This window comes from Cygnus atratus, chromosome 3 (genome assembly GCF_013377495.2).
Source record: "Cygnus atratus isolate AKBS03 ecotype Queensland, Australia chromosome 3, CAtr_DNAZoo_HiC_assembly, whole genome shotgun sequence".
Classification (NCBI taxonomy): domain Eukaryota; kingdom Metazoa; phylum Chordata; class Aves; order Anseriformes; family Anatidae; genus Cygnus; species Cygnus atratus.
The window spans coordinates 33426644-33442110 of NC_066364.1; the positions used below are offsets into that span (position 1 = coordinate 33426644).

The following is a 15467-nucleotide window of genomic DNA, read 5'->3' on the forward strand; positions in this document are numbered from 1 at the left end:
AAAATACTTCCCCACAATCAGATGAAAACACAATAAATAAATGACTTAGATTCTTCTTTAAATGTTCCTCAGCTCCTCAGCTCAGCCCAGAATTATTCCCTTACAGTCTAAAAGGCATATGGCTATAATCTGAGTCCCTCTTTGAAATGCGTTTTTTTGTTTCCTTTGGTTTGGTTTGGTTGTTGTTGTTGTTGTTTTCTTTGTTTTTTTATTATTATTATTATTTTTTATTTCACTGATAACCCATCAGGCAGTCTAAGAAGTTTTTGTATAAATTGCATTTGTGGACACTAAAATTCATCACACAGCTTCCAGTGCAGAGTAAATACTCAGTGACCAGGAAGCCAGCCTGCACATCTAGCTTCACTTCCATGACATGTATTTTGCATGATCTTTAGAAATGTCACTGCAGCTTTCCCAATGAAGTTGAAAGGCTTTGCTCTAGGTGCTACGTCATGTATGGTCGCAGCAAGATGAAGTTCACTAAACACCAGACACCCATACTCAAGCAAGCTATTTGCTAATACTGAACTAAGCACCACCATGGCTACAATGCTCATGGCACATGAAGAATTAAAAGTTTGTGTGGCTTTAGCTACTTCCTGCAGCCCAAGTAGTTCCCAAGGTGGAAAGTGTCTCTCTTGCTGCAACAAACATCCATTAGAAGCATCAAGAAGGAAAAAAGACAAAAGAAGGAAAGAAAGAAAAAGAAAGAAAGAAAGAAAGAAAGAAAGAAAGAAAGAAAGAAAGAAAGAAAGAAAAAGAAAGAGAGAGAAAGAAAGAAAAAAAGTACTGCATCTGCATCTGATGAGCTTCTTCATTTTCTTTACCAAATGCATTTCAGACTGAATTTTTTTAAAAGTCACATTCATACCCCAGACAGTGGAAACCTCTTTTGCTTTTATCCACCCACCTCAGGATACCACAGCCCTAGTGCCTATTTTAAGACTATTCCCGTTCTAGTTGATTTTTGGTAACTGACATTTCCAAACAGTGGAATAAATAACACTAATAGAGCACACACACATCAGTCTCAATGGGCCTTTCAAAAATGAATAGCCAAATACAAATTTTCAGTAGTTTTATTGAAAAATGCCTCTTTCATTTCAGAAATAAATAATATAAGGCAGTGAAATTCACAATTTGCAGTTAAAATATAAAAGCAGCAATTCTATATCCATAGTCTTGCAAACAATTTCCAACTGCTTTTGATAACTAAGAAACATCGTATTCTGGAAAAAAAAAAAATCCATACTAAATATACAACATAAACATGCAATTCCATCTCTGCAGGATTGACTGCAATTTGGCATAAATGTTACTGTGTCTACAAACAAGGAGATTTCAGGCATTATTAAACTGTATCCAGTTGATACAACAATTTCAGCTACTTAATGTTTGTGGTGTTTAAAGGAGATGTATAAGAGCAGTATATGCTCTACAAAGTGTAACTAAGAATAGAAGAAAATGACAATGATATTGAAAGGAGAGAGAAATATTTTTTTGGCTTCTTCCTTTTTTAACTACATAATGCAGACCTGTGATCTGACTGAACTGCAAACATGCATGTGAAAAAGAAGAAAAATGTAGAGCTAAAGCAGACAGTCCTCAGAAAATTTGCAGCAGCTCTGTGGTTATTTTTGTTTTGGTTTTTTGGTTTTCTTTCTTTTTTTTTTTAATTTGTTTTTACATTATTTTAATGAAAAGGCAGCACTGGGATAACTGAACACACATATTAACCTGTATGCAGCCACTAAAAGCAAAAGTATTTTACAAGCATTTCCAGAGCAATATGAAGTCTCTAGTTACACGTATTGCTACCCTCACACGAGCAAGATACAAAACAAGGGTGCGTCTGATATGAAAAGACCAGAAAGCTAGAATGCAGAAGGAACATTGCACTCTCCCTGTGTGTATCTGCAAATGCAAGTATAGCAAAGACAAAAACCACCAACCAAAAAAACCAAAACAAGACACAGATCTTTTATGGCTTTGGTTTTGCTTTTCTTGACAGCGATCTTTTCCAGCGCATGTGCTCAGGGTATTCTGGTGAATGCATTTCAACTCCATAGTCCTCATACTCGTCCTCTCTCCTTTCTGACTCCATAGGTACTATGAAGGGTTCACCTTCAGGTTGATAGGGTCCACTTTCAGGCACATATGGTTCTGGTTGAAAATAGTTGTCCGATTGAACATTATAGTTATCGCATGTCTTTGAATCCACAAATACAACGAAAGTTAGTTTTTCTACATAATGTTAGTCCAATCTTATTTCCATAAAATAAATATATAAATTAATAGTTCACTGGGCGTGCTTTCAGTTTTGTTCATGAATATTTTTGGCAGTAAAATAATAAGTTTAAAATTAATTGTGAAAGGCTTTGTATTTATAATACACAAAACAGCGCAGAAAGAGTCTTAAATTATGCAAGGGACCAGTTATTGTTAAAAAAAAAAAAAAAAGGCAAATCAAATAAAATTATTATTTTACAGCTACTTCAGTAAATCAAAGCACTGGACTTTATTTTAGACTATGTAATTAATAGAACACATGGAGCAGGCAAAATGAACAGGTGGGTTTGGCATATACTAATTTTCTCTGAGAATGGGAAAGTGTACACATAACTATCACCAGCGGCAATATACAGTACATGTCATTTTCTCGTGCTGTTCCTCGTAACAAACCGAGTTACAGCTGGTGCTTCAGGAACACCAAAAACTACAGCAAAACAGAAGAAATATAATCATAAAACTTTTGTATTTATAACTGCAGTTACAGAATCCAACAAGATTACATATAAAAAAGGCACATGCCCCGATTCAGACATGTTGGTAACAAGCAACAGACAGGTAGATTTCTTAAGTTGTCAAAGATGTTATTCTGGCATATAGCAAGCAGCAGCAGGCTTTTATGCAAAAGCATCACATAGAGTTGTTAACAGATTTTAGTGGGTACAGTCCCATACAAATCATTTACAAGCCACAATTAGTTTACTATTTACATAAGTCATTTCTCATTTACCAGGTTAAATCTGTCTCTTCTATTGGCATTACCTTTGCTGGTTAGTAGTTTTATAAGCCTCCTTCACCAGTGAGACTTTTGATGGTCTGGGTCTTTTTTTAAAAAAGAAAGACTGACTATTTTATTATCGAAATGCAACAGGCTTAATGAAATGGCATCACTGTCCTTTATCTCATTTACAAGTTGTGTTAGTAAAAAGAATCTCCCCATTCATTCTATCAGGCCAACATGGTTCAAAAACCATATCCGTGGTGAAATATCCATACGGACTCATTTTCTAATAAGCACGTGCGCAAACATCTCAGAAACAGGATTTTCATGTATTCAAATTGTAAGCAGCACTGGCGACTTAGAAAATGTGTTAGCCGAAACCTGAAACAGGTCAAAGATGATGTTAGTCTTTTAAAAAGTCCATCTGATGTGCAAAAACATACTTTCATCCAACTAAATACATAACAGTTAATTCATAGGCATATATCTATATATGTATACATAGCTGATTACTAGAAAGGAGAACACTGTTGAATCACAGGCACAATTTTCTTTCGTTTTCATTTAAATATGAATTTTGTGAGATCTCCACAACCACCTGGCTCTTTAACCATCAGCACTGAGTCTGCAAGTGTGTACATATATATATATATCTTTTTTTTTTCTTTTCATGGGTACATGCACAATACACTAACAGCAAACCATATTCAATAGTAGTATCACATACACTAATTTTGAGATGTTGCAATGCATACATATTAATTTGTTAACAATACTGTGGTCCTGCAGGATCCCCATGTTAATATATATTGGAATATTTCCAGTCAGAAATTGGTGGCCGCTGTGACCCTGGATTGCGGATGCAGCCTAATGTTTTAAGATTCATCACAGAGAGGAAGGCTGGTATGACCCAGGGCTAATCAGAGACTCCATGGTGTTTAACTCGGTAGAAATTGTAGGACAGTGGTGTTTTTCAGTTGTCTGCATTGTATCACTGAATGGATTTCCTTTGTGGGAAATTTTGATTTCAGGTATAAATTTGGTATAAATAATCCTGACATTGCTCAAAAAGAGACACACGGAAATTGCCAGCCACAGCATTCTTTTTATTTTTCAAGAGAAACATGGAGAATTCAACCTTGTTCTGAAGACGATTGGAAGGAGTGGGGAGGAAAAAGAAGAAGAAGAAAATTGTCACTTAAATCCTATGAGCAACATTATCAACTACTAACCTTCTATGTTAAAAAATAAATAATTCGTTTCTACTTCCTATTTAAAGTGAACGACACATAACATCAATTAAATCTGCATCAAAGTCCACATGACTGCTCATATGCCTGCACATTACAATGAGGCAGGCCTGCTCACTGCAACCTTTTCCTCCTGATTCAGCATGTCCAGGTTAGCAGGTCTGTCTCATGTAAAGCAATTCAATATGAACAGCCACATCTGTAAAGGCTATTTAAGACAAACAGCAGTTCAGTTGTTCATAACATACCTGGGAATCCTTGGCCATTGTAAGGGATGCTAGCACACTGGGATGAATCACAATATCCAGGTGGCCCTGGAGGACCTCGAATACCCGCATTCCCAGGACGACCTGGAGGCCCTGGTGGTCCTCTTGATCCTGTGGAGCCTGGTGGACCAGTTCTAGATTCTCCTTGTGGACCTGATTTTAGAATTGAAAGGTTGGGGGGTTGTTTTCTTTAAGAGCCAGCTTGATAAAACAGCTAACATTATTGGTGTCTAGACTACACAGTCTAAGCTATGTCTTTGGTGAAAAAAATATTTGCATTTTGTTGCTATACGGGGGTCAACAGAGAGAAAAACAAAAGAAAAGTAGAAATGTGACTCATCATTAGTTGCTTCCCTGTGTGTGGCTTACTTAAGAATTTTTTTCACGGAAACTGATTTAGTAAGGTTTGAGCCAAGTAAGAAACATCAATGAATTTTCTGGTTTATTTCTCCTCTGCATAAGATATGAACATCTCAAGGGAAACAACTAGATTAGACAAGCACACTGGATTTCAATTAAAATATAGGCGTACATTAATTCTGCTACCCTGCAGCCCTAGGATAGATGAGGTAATGTTTTTTTTGGAACAGGTCTTATTATGGTTAGCAGAAAAGTAAAGCTTCAAGTATCTGGGATTACAATTTGCTGCAAGCATCTTATGAGTCCTGTAATGAAAAACCATGTTTAGCCTAGCGAACTAAAAGCAGAAACAAATGATACAGTTGATTTCTGCCAAGGCATCAGTGAATTGCAAGACACAAAGAGCAAAAGCAACAGTCAAATCATCACACTCTATCATCTAGTAACTCCATATGTGGGAATATTTGGTAGTTCTTGGGCAATTTGTACTTCTGTAATCAAAAATCAAAGTAGAAAATGAATCTAGATACTCTGAAAGAATGAATCATCTATTAAGACTTGTGAAAATATCTATTAAGCATTTGGACAATGTATTTTCATAAAATACATTTTCATGCAAACAAGCATGCCAGAAGAGTAAGTTACAAGACAAAGATAAATATCTACTAGCCACATCCAAAAGCCTCTAAAAATCGCTTATTTTTACAGGAGCTCCCAGTAAACTCGAATACATTTCAAAAACATGAAGTGCACAAAGTAAAGCACATTCATTCACCATATGCAGTCTGGTGCTATGTGAAACAATATTGTCCTTTTCTCCTACTTTTCTGTAATCTGATTTTAAATAAAACAAGAAATATTTACCAGGTGGTCCTGGCAAACCTCGTGGTCCTTGAGATCCAGTCCCTCTTTCACCTTTCTCTCCAGGCATTCCTATTAAAAAAAAAATAGGAAGGAAAACACATCAAAAATATTTCTTCATGCTCTCTCATTGATATTAATATTTAATTCCAATTATTTAATGGAAGAGTGTGGGTCAAACCTTATTTGGTACAGATGTCTCCATGTATACTTAGGGAAATACTTAATTTGGGTATAAATATACTAACCCAAAAACAAAGTAGGATGCAAAGGTAATTTAGTGTAAATAACATTTCTCAAAACATAGAAAAGTCTTTGAGACACTTAAAACACCACATAACTTTATTATTTTAAACTACAAACAGGAAGATATTTTCTCAAGCTTGCAGATTTCTGATATAAAGTATGTTTTACACTTTCTTAGAAACAGAATTCAGAAATTCATTCTTCTTTCCTTTTCTCTGTGTCTTTTTTGAAGATTAAAGTAAAATATATGCTAGAAAATGCAGTACTGAGTCTATGCTACAGTAGAGTAGCAGGAATAAGCACAGGCTACTTCATAGAATAGTACAGACACTTGATATCATTGCAGGAATCCAAGGTAGCCAAAAATAGGCATATCTATATGCTCAAACTCAGGTTAGAGTTTCTTCCCTCTCAGAGTACTGCAAAGGGCCAAGGATGTAGAACTAATTCTTTCAACTCCTACTTTATATTCCTAGTAATGACTCATTTTCTCTCTTAATTAGATGTCTATTCGGCAAAGAGTTGTGTTACTCCAAACAGCCTTTCAAGATGTAGCCACTTAGTGCCAGAAAAGCTCTGAGAACAGCTCTGAGAACATTCTCTTTCCTGGGATATCCTGTGGATGCCTGAGACAGCTGCCAAAAAGTTACACCAACATGTGTTTTATGAAACATGATCAAGGGAGAAACAGAGGAGAACACTGATGTAATTAACCTTGTCCTCCAGTACATCAGTGTCCCTCAGGCAATCCAGCTGACCCAACCAGACACTGCTAGGTGTGGGCTTCATAGTCTGACATGGTTAAAGGGATTAGGCTTCTCCTCTGGCAGCCTCTGCAGTACAGCCACTGTGAAATATACAGCTGCCTTGGGCATTACTCACCTCTTTCACCAGGTGGTCCTTGGACCCCAGGAGGTCCTGGGAATCCTGGTCTTCCTCCAGGTCCAGGCTCTCCTCTTGTCCCAGCAGCTCCTGGGGGACCAGGTGGTCCTGGTGGCCCTGGCTGATTACGGTTTGAATAATAATCGTTCGGGATTTGATTCAGCATTTGATTGAACCGGCTCATTTGGCCTTAAAATGAAAGAAAACACTTCAGTAAACCATGTGAAATGCGTGAAAATCTTTTCTGAGTGGGAAGGAATAATGAAGCATCTCTTCATTAAAATCTTGCCTCATGACCATTCAAAAAATTAGTGTTGCATTGGTCCAGATGAATTAGGAAGACTTAAGATGAATGACAATGCTGGAAAGAAATGGAGGGAGGAGGGAAGAAGGGTAAGTGGAAATCTGGAAGCTGAAAGCATTATCAAAAGTTATTTTTAAAGCAATTAAAGTCACAAAATAAGTATTTGTTTACAATATGCTTGCTCCCAGAGCTCTTGTTAGAGGTTGTTTCTACTCCGAAGAACAGAAAGAACTTGTCCCAGTTCAAACAGTGAAGAGGATCATATTTTCATGCAGAGCTCTGAAGCTACCACAGGCACAGGATAAATTGCTCACATGTAGAGCAAGCAGGACACAGTCTGTGATGTCTATGAATTTCATTTCCAAAGAAAGGTGTCTTTGAACAAGAACAACAGCACTGAGTAGCTATGCAGAATGGAGCCCTTAATGGGGGTCCACATCTAGCCCTTCCTGCTTAGTGCCATGTACCAATCCTAGCGTAACTCATAAGAACACCTTCAATCCCAGTAGAGATGCACCCTGTAACTACTCACTGTGTGGCTGCAGAGGACTGAAGGTCAGTTTGGAGTCCTTAACCAAAGAAATAAAATTTTTACTTGCATAGCACAACTGATTTTGTGCATGGTATTTACCCAGCACTCATCTGTCACTTCTCACTAGTAAAGCCCCTGCAGTGAGCATCATTTTTCTCTGATTCCCTCCTCCTGAAGATAAGACATGATTAATGAGAAAATGTATACTGATTTTATGACACAAATAAAGTAATTTTGGAAGAGGCTGACAACAGGAAAGTCACCTGCACAGCACCTGCAAGGGTATTAGACTTGTATGTATATTGCTGAAGGTCACAGATTAGCTGATGATCAAGCTAGCCATTTCAGTCTGGCAAAAATTTAGTGCTACCTTTTCACACCAAATCACTGGCATTGGACAACCATCGTATCATTCAAACTCATTTTGGGGTATGGCTAGTACCCCTCACCTTAAATTTTAATCATTGTTTTCTCTTTTAACAATCAAACTAGTAGAGTACTAGTATGAGAAACAAAGCAAGCAACACCGTTTACCATTTATCAATTGTTCACAAACTTGTCTTGCAACTGCTCGCATCATGTTCTGAGAAGCAATGTCACCCTAAATAATCAAAAACAAAACAAGTATTTTATTAGCAAATGTCTGTGCTTTTGAAGAGACAGTGCTTAATTAAAAATATCTGAGGGAAATTGACTTTAAAGCAGACTTACTCTGTCACCTTTTTCTCCCTTCATTCCAGGTGAACCCTAAAATAAATATAGTAGCATTGTTATTTCATGTATCAAAATATATGCCAGCATATTTGCATAGGAATATAGACAAGGAAGGACCAAAGCAGAAATACTACTATGAGGGGGGGGAAAAAAAAAAAAGGAAGCAAAAAAAAAAAAAAACAGAAAAAAATACTAAATCCTGTACTTCAGAGCTATTACCTACAAAAATACCATATAGATTGACAAAGACATCTAACAGATATGTACCCAAGCATCTGCTGGACAGAGCTTTCTCATCTGGAAATTAGGTAAAACAGATGCTTAAGCATGATGTACAGATGCAAATCGTGCCGCAGATCTTTTATTTTCAAGCTGCTGTCAGAACACTAAATTAAACTAAATTACATCCATTAACAGTCAGGAACTTTTCATTAAATATAATAGTTTTTTTGGTCCAGAAAAGGGGATTCATCAGATCCATGTATCTCTCCGGGCTAGGACACAGTCTCACAACAAAAAAGCCTAAACACTCCAGGGGTTAGGCCAGTCCTGAAACACAGGAGTTGCAGGCTCACTGCAGGGCATTGCAGGTACATCTTTAACAGCGAAAATATATTTCGTCCGCAAAAGTAATTTTCCTCACCACACTAGAAAGTCAGTCTACATGTAGTCTAATTAATATTTAGTATTTTGGACAGTGCAGAAAAGTTTTAAATAAGATAAAGAACTGTAGACAGGCTGAATGCTCAATGGTCAAAGCATTTACATGAGATGCACGTCCCATCTCCAAATCAGGAAAAGCAGTAAGGTGTACTTCAAAGGTGAATGACCAGATCAGTCATCTGCTGCTCTGCATCCTAAGTATTACTGCTTTTTACATCTTCGTATTTCTTTAAGGAGCCTGTTTATCACCATTAACAAAGCAAAGGCTAAGTGTGGGCTGCAGCTGTTTTTCATAACACTCTTACAGTACACACAAATAATTTCAACACAAGAAAACAAATCATTCCACTGCGGTCACAGAGGATATGGTTTGAATGCAGTGGCACTGTTTCTCATAAACTTCCATCAAAGTTTTGGTCAAAAAAAATCCCAGGAGGTATGTCAGAGTGTGAGCTCAGTATGGTGTCTGAGCTTCTCTGCAGCAGCCATGCATTCACCTCCCTCATGACATGCCGTAGAAAACATGAGGTGGCTCATCCATCGATGAGTTAAGCAGCTGGTATATGGTTTATTTGCATCAGACATCCAAAAAAAAAAAAAAAAAAAAAAAGCTTAAAAGGTTCAAATTCTATATACGATTTCTGGAAGCATTTTTTTCTGAACGGTCAAGAACAGTTCTTTAGGCTGCTGTCTTCAGCCAAAAGCCATGTTGGTTAAGACAAGGTGTTTTCTTGTAACAAAGGCATAGTCTTGCTCCAATGTGTTGCCAGCAAAGGTCCCACAGATAGAAAAATGCTAAGGCCATTCAATAATTATAAGCAATACACAGTCAACTTTACAATTCATTGAATCATATGAGCCTCATTATTCAATTTGTAACTTTGCAAAGAGACACTGATTCAGCCTTAGGATTAGAAACCTATAGGCTATTCCTAACTAATTTTAAAATGTAAAGATTAGAGACTGATTGGCAATGTTAACAACAAAGTTCATGTTCTACCTGGGGGTATTTTAGATATATGATTTCCAAAAAACAATTATAACTGCAATTACTGAGTTGCTATTTGCATCTTCCTCCGACTTGGCTATATTCTGCTTAAATTTCACTTTATTTTCTTTTAATAGACAAAAACGTGCAACTTAGCCAACTGCTTGCCAGCATTTTGAGAAGCAGCAGCTGCTGCTGACATTCTACTTTGTTGATATCCTGTGATGAGGGAGTCACTTGGGGTCAAAATGCTAGTTTATGCTGCTCGTGGGATTTTTCTGAGCTGTGGGATGAAGGCTGGGGCTGCAGCAAAAAGTCTGCAGCTTAAGGAGGACAAAACAAAGGAAGGATGCTATTTTTACTTTAAAAGATAATGTACTCAGTTGTTTTCCCCAAAAGAATGTTTGCTCCCCACAAGAACCACCAGCCCACTGCTCTCAAAGCACCATCTTTTTGAGACTTCATGTAGGATCTCTGCACAGATGGATGCAAGATTAGTGAATGTTTTCCAGCAGAGAGTGAAAAATGCTCAAAAATTGCATTTAACTCAGAACAAACATCTCCCTTATCTGCTCAAACTCTAAAGGTTTTCACCGTCAGTTTGGTCCTGGAACCACCAGCCTAATAGGACCTTATATATAAAACATATTGTCTTTTCCTGGGGTCCTTCTAAAAAACAAAGTCAAACTCTGCTGTTGCAGACACCATGTCACAGAGTCTATTTTATAAACAAGACAGCTCTACTTTAAGAAGACTTAGTATGCCCACTCATACATTACAGTTTTTATTCTCAAACCTATAAAACAACAGTACTGTAAAACAACTTTTCTTCTCTGATAGTCCAAGGTCTTCTATTTCCCATTATATTTATTCACAGAAAATGTATAATCATTTCTTCTTGAGACAATATCCTCTTTTAGCTTAATGACTCTTAGCCTTGAAGGTCGTTACCACATGACATATGTATGGACTACTAGGAAATTCTCTCTCCCTCTGACCAGACAGGCAGATGACAGATATTTTATTCTCTTCTAGGACAGACAGTCCTCAGTTCTCAACAGATTACTGACTCAGCTATGCTCTTACTGTTCCTTTCTCAGTCATTTTGTTACTACACTGAAAACCCACATAATTTCTCTTGGAAATACTTATAAGCATATTATAAAGCCAAATTTCCTATTTCCATGAAAATTCAGTTAACACGTCAAGTATCAACTTATTTCAATACAAGTACACATTGAGGTACAGAAATGTTTACAGCCACATTAGTGGTGTGGTCTGCCTCAGCTTAGCATATTAGTGGTATCTTACACATCAGGAAAGAGCTTCAATTGAGTGCATTCAATGGGAATGTCTTAGCAACTGCCAAAGTTCCTCATAATTTGCATGTAACTGTGCATCCTTGGACTGGGACATAAAGACCCTTGCTTTGTAGGGGCCGATCACCTGACTTGTGCTGTATAATACCTACAACACAGATTGTTTGGGTAGAAGAAAAAAATGGCAGGATGTAGATGAAAATTATTTGTATTTACCAGAGGCAATGTGAAGCCTCATTATCTTTCTCCAGGACAGGAAGTCACAAATTCAGGCAGGCCTGAACTATGACTCAGGGCATTGCAAGTTGCATTTAGCCATTAGGCTGCAACTTTGGCATTCTAATGCAAAACATCACAAAGAAAAGCATTGAAATTCTGTCCGCCAAGAGTCTGATAAAACATCTATGCAAGGTGCAAGCCAGAATTCCTGCTGGGATCTGTTCTAGAAACATAAGAATTGGTAAATATGATGTGCAGTGTCACATTACAAGAAAGTACAATAATTGGGGGAAAAAATGTATTTTTAACTGAAAGAAACTCTTAGGATCAGTGTAAGAGAACTTACATGTGGTGCTTGGACAGGCACTGACTGCTTTGCTTTGCAAAAGCACTGAAACTGGCCTTGTAGCCAAATTTGCTTTTAGTCACATTATTTACCTTCAAAACATCTTTGCTACTGCAATGGAGCAGTTATCTGGTATCCCAGGTGAAGGAAAATTCAGATACAACTGGTATTTTGGAGCTCACTTGTCAGTAAGCCACAGCACCCTATGCCCCTGTTGTGTCTATCAGCCACCTGACCTAGCAGGAATATCACATGAGGCATGTATGTCTAAAGGCAGGAAAGCTCAAGTTCATTCCTAAGACACCCAATGTCCTCTACTGCAAGGACAAATGGGATTTACAGACTGACAAATGCAGACTGAATTCAGTATGTGTATGAGAAAATGACCCAGCTTCCAGATCCTCCTAGGAATTTAAAAGTTCCTGATCATCAAGCTGCCCAGCCTACTATATACTTCTCCAAATTATCCAGCTGCCATTTACATAAGGAAATTGAAGTGGCAGGGAAAATTCTTGCTGACTGTCGGACATCAAGATAGAAAAAATGAATGACTTCACATTTCAATTGCTGTCTTCACTCCTGAATCAAACAGTTTCTCAGAGATCCTATAAAGGAATCAATTCAAATGTCTCCTGAAACTATTGGTGGGAGGCAGTACCTCCTGCTCTTTCTCCCTGTTCAGGGTGCACTTTAACTTTAAAGGTTTGAATAGAACCCACAGAATCTACCCTCAAATAATTTTAGAATCACATTGTAGAAAACCAAAACATTTGCAAACCAGAAGTGATTATGTAACATTATCAAAGATTTTTCCACCTTTGTCAGTGTACCACTTTTTCACTACACACACACACAAATGTAAGGACTTACCCGTCATTTTGCTGACCCAGTTCTTCATGCTTACGCAGTGTCGGAATATATGTCTTGGCACATAATAGTCTATAATCTTTTTAGTGGAAACCAGAGACTGCAGTTTCCAGCCCCAACTATTAAACTCAGCAAAAAGACATACTGTAAAAATAAAATTGTTTGAAAGAAGGTTTGTGGTCTTAGGTCAGCTCTGCTGTATTAACCACTGTCTCATAAGTGCAAGACAAGCATTTAAAGCAAGGATAAGTCTCATTCATCAACAGACAGCGTAATTTTAAAATTGATCCTATAAGTATATCATTATCTTACTGGTGTCCCACGATCTCCTGGTTTCCCTGGTTTTCCACTTGGGCCAGCAACTCCTGGAACTCCTGGGGCACCCTGCAGCAGAACACATGTAAAGTGAATTGTAGAAACACACAATGGCCTACATGCTGATAAGAAATGTGCTATGGTATTTGTAAGTGCAGAGCAGTACTGAAAAGGGCTCTTGAGAGTGTTTTTCTTCTGTTAGGTATGTATCAGGCTTGAAAGCTTCCCTCCAGGGAAAAAAAAAAAAAAAAAGGGAAGGGAAGGGGGAAGGGAAGGGGGAAGGGAAGGGGGAAGGGAAGGGATCAGTAGATCTAGGTGTGCTTTTAAATCTCATGGCTAGAGAATGAGGTAAACTGGTTCTTCCCTTATTTACACTGAATTAAATCAGTTTTGAAACCACTGGAAGTCAAGTGGGTAAAAGCAACTGAAAGCACAATTTAGCTCTCATTAATGTTTATGAATACATGTTTTATGCAGTTTTCTGCTCGCCTTTTACTGAGAGTTTCTCAGATCCATTTGGGATATTAAACAAAGGATCCATTTCATATTTAACATAATTTGAAAATGTCAATGTGTCCCTCTCTTTGCTCAGGTCTCTTATGTCAGTGTATACCAAAGACAAAATTATATTTACCGCTGGTCCTGGTGGGCCTCTGGGACCTGTGGGACCATCTTTTCCTGTGAAACCCTATTAAAAAACAAAATCAGGATTAGAGATTAATCTAAAATTGCAGCAATCCCCTGACTAAAATCATCCTTAGGATTAGGTAATTGCAATACTTCTAATTACTACTATGATGTATTTTAAAACTTATCCACACTGTTAGTTACAAAAATAACTGTCACTGTTAGTGCTGAGGAAGGCTATATATGGAACAACAAACTTGAGCCAATTTAGATGTTCAGCTGCTGTTGATTGACTGAGGATGGAATGAGTCTGTCTCAACCTTTTTTAAGGAAAGGAATTGTTGTTGTGTTCCAGAGAAGGAAGATTTCTCTTTTCGCTGTTCTCTCATTCACAGACAGCTGGAAAATCTGAGGTTTCTGCTTAAATGGTGAACAACAGAACACCTCCTTCTCAGGTACTCTTTCTGCAAGAAGTGATGCTGAGACATTCCATTTCAATAATCTAACACAGCATTCCCAAGCTAGCATTGATGGTCCATGGCCCACTGATGACCCACAAATTCCATGGTATGTTCTTTGACAACAGGCTATCACATGGTTCTCTGTTTTGATTTCTGGCTATCAGCTTCCAGTAAAGCGTAAGTATAAATGCATATATCAGCTAATAATTTTGACTTCCAAAGTAATTCATTGCTTCAGTCATCTCAAGGGTAACATGCCACTGTGCAGACAAAAGAGATTTGCTCAGTTGACTCCAAATTGGAAGAGAGGGATTGCAACAACTCTGCAATTATATACCTGTCAGCATGCTCTTCGTCATGAAGACAGTTCAGAATTCCCTCATTCAAAATAAAGTTCTGAGCTCCAACCAAAGGCTAAGGAGAAAACTTGACCTTCAGAGTAAGAACGGAACAGATTGTTTACAGATATGACATCTTGCAGATGTTGAGACGAGCAGAGCTTTCAGGGGATCCCCCACAGCAGCAACAGCATGTGGAAGACAGCAGGGTTGAGTACCTCAACAGAGCACTCCCCTGCTCAGGGAACTTAAGGGACTTGCTGCTTATCAGGTACAGGTACCTGAGAAACTTGTCAGGACAGTGAGCCATGCATTTTTTGCAGAAATTATGCGGCTATCCTATGGCTATCTGGAGAGATTTTCACACACAAGTTTTGCCAGCCCTTCCACTTCTACCTCTCCAGGTTGGATATGGATAAAAGGACTCCTCTTGAAAAGTATTTGAAAACAGAAAGCTATGATAAAGAAGGGAAGAAAAAAAAAAAAAAAGTCTTTCAGTGAGATAAACTGAGGAAACCAGAAACCTTACCCTTTCACCTGGAGGTCCCATTGGGCCAGGTGGTCCAGGTAAACCTGGGGTTCCCTAGAGGGAAAAGTAATGATAAACTGTATCCGATAGAACAAACATCTCTTCTATGCTACTCATCCCAGTACATATGCACACATTTAAATATCTGTCTTCAATGTCATTATTTGACATTTACGAAAATAAAATCTTTAGGAGAAACCATTTATTTCATATACATCATATAAGAGTCTTAACCCTCACTTCAATTTTTACTGCATTTTCCTCTTCAAAAAGAATTTTCAGTGCTTTAAGCAGAAAACATATGTTTTTATTATTGCCTTTACAAGCCTAACAGATGTCAGCTAATCCTTTAACACCTAGTGCTAAA

The 15467-nt window shown here is 37.8% G+C and overlaps 1 protein-coding gene across 5 annotated transcripts in view; it reads right to left on the reverse strand.

The window, feature by feature from the left end:
* Positions 1-1066: 1066 nt before the first annotated feature.
* COL12A1 (collagen type XII alpha 1 chain) overlaps positions 1067-15467 on the reverse strand; it is a 97026-nt gene continuing 82625 nt past the window's right edge. For 2 of the 5 annotated variants that reach the window (XM_035543162.2, XM_035543163.2), the window contains exons 58-66: positions 15101-15154; positions 13780-13833; positions 13143-13214; positions 8426-8461; positions 8249-8315; positions 6879-7067; positions 5754-5822; positions 4512-4682; positions 1067-2166 (exon numbers count right to left, since the gene is read on the reverse strand). In XM_035543162.2, the coding sequence (XP_035399055.1) occupies positions 1985-2166; positions 4512-4682; positions 5754-5822; positions 6879-7067; positions 8249-8315; positions 8426-8461; positions 13143-13214; positions 13780-13833; positions 15101-15154 (894 nt within the window). In that variant the 3' untranslated portion in view covers positions 1067-1984. Of the gene's footprint in view, positions 4158-4511; positions 4683-5753; positions 5823-6878; positions 7068-8248; positions 8316-8425; positions 8462-13142; positions 13215-13779; positions 13834-15100; positions 15155-15467 lie in introns of all 5 variants that reach the window. The other 3 variants (XM_035543166.2, XM_035543165.2, XM_035543164.2) reach the window with 3 other exon arrangements.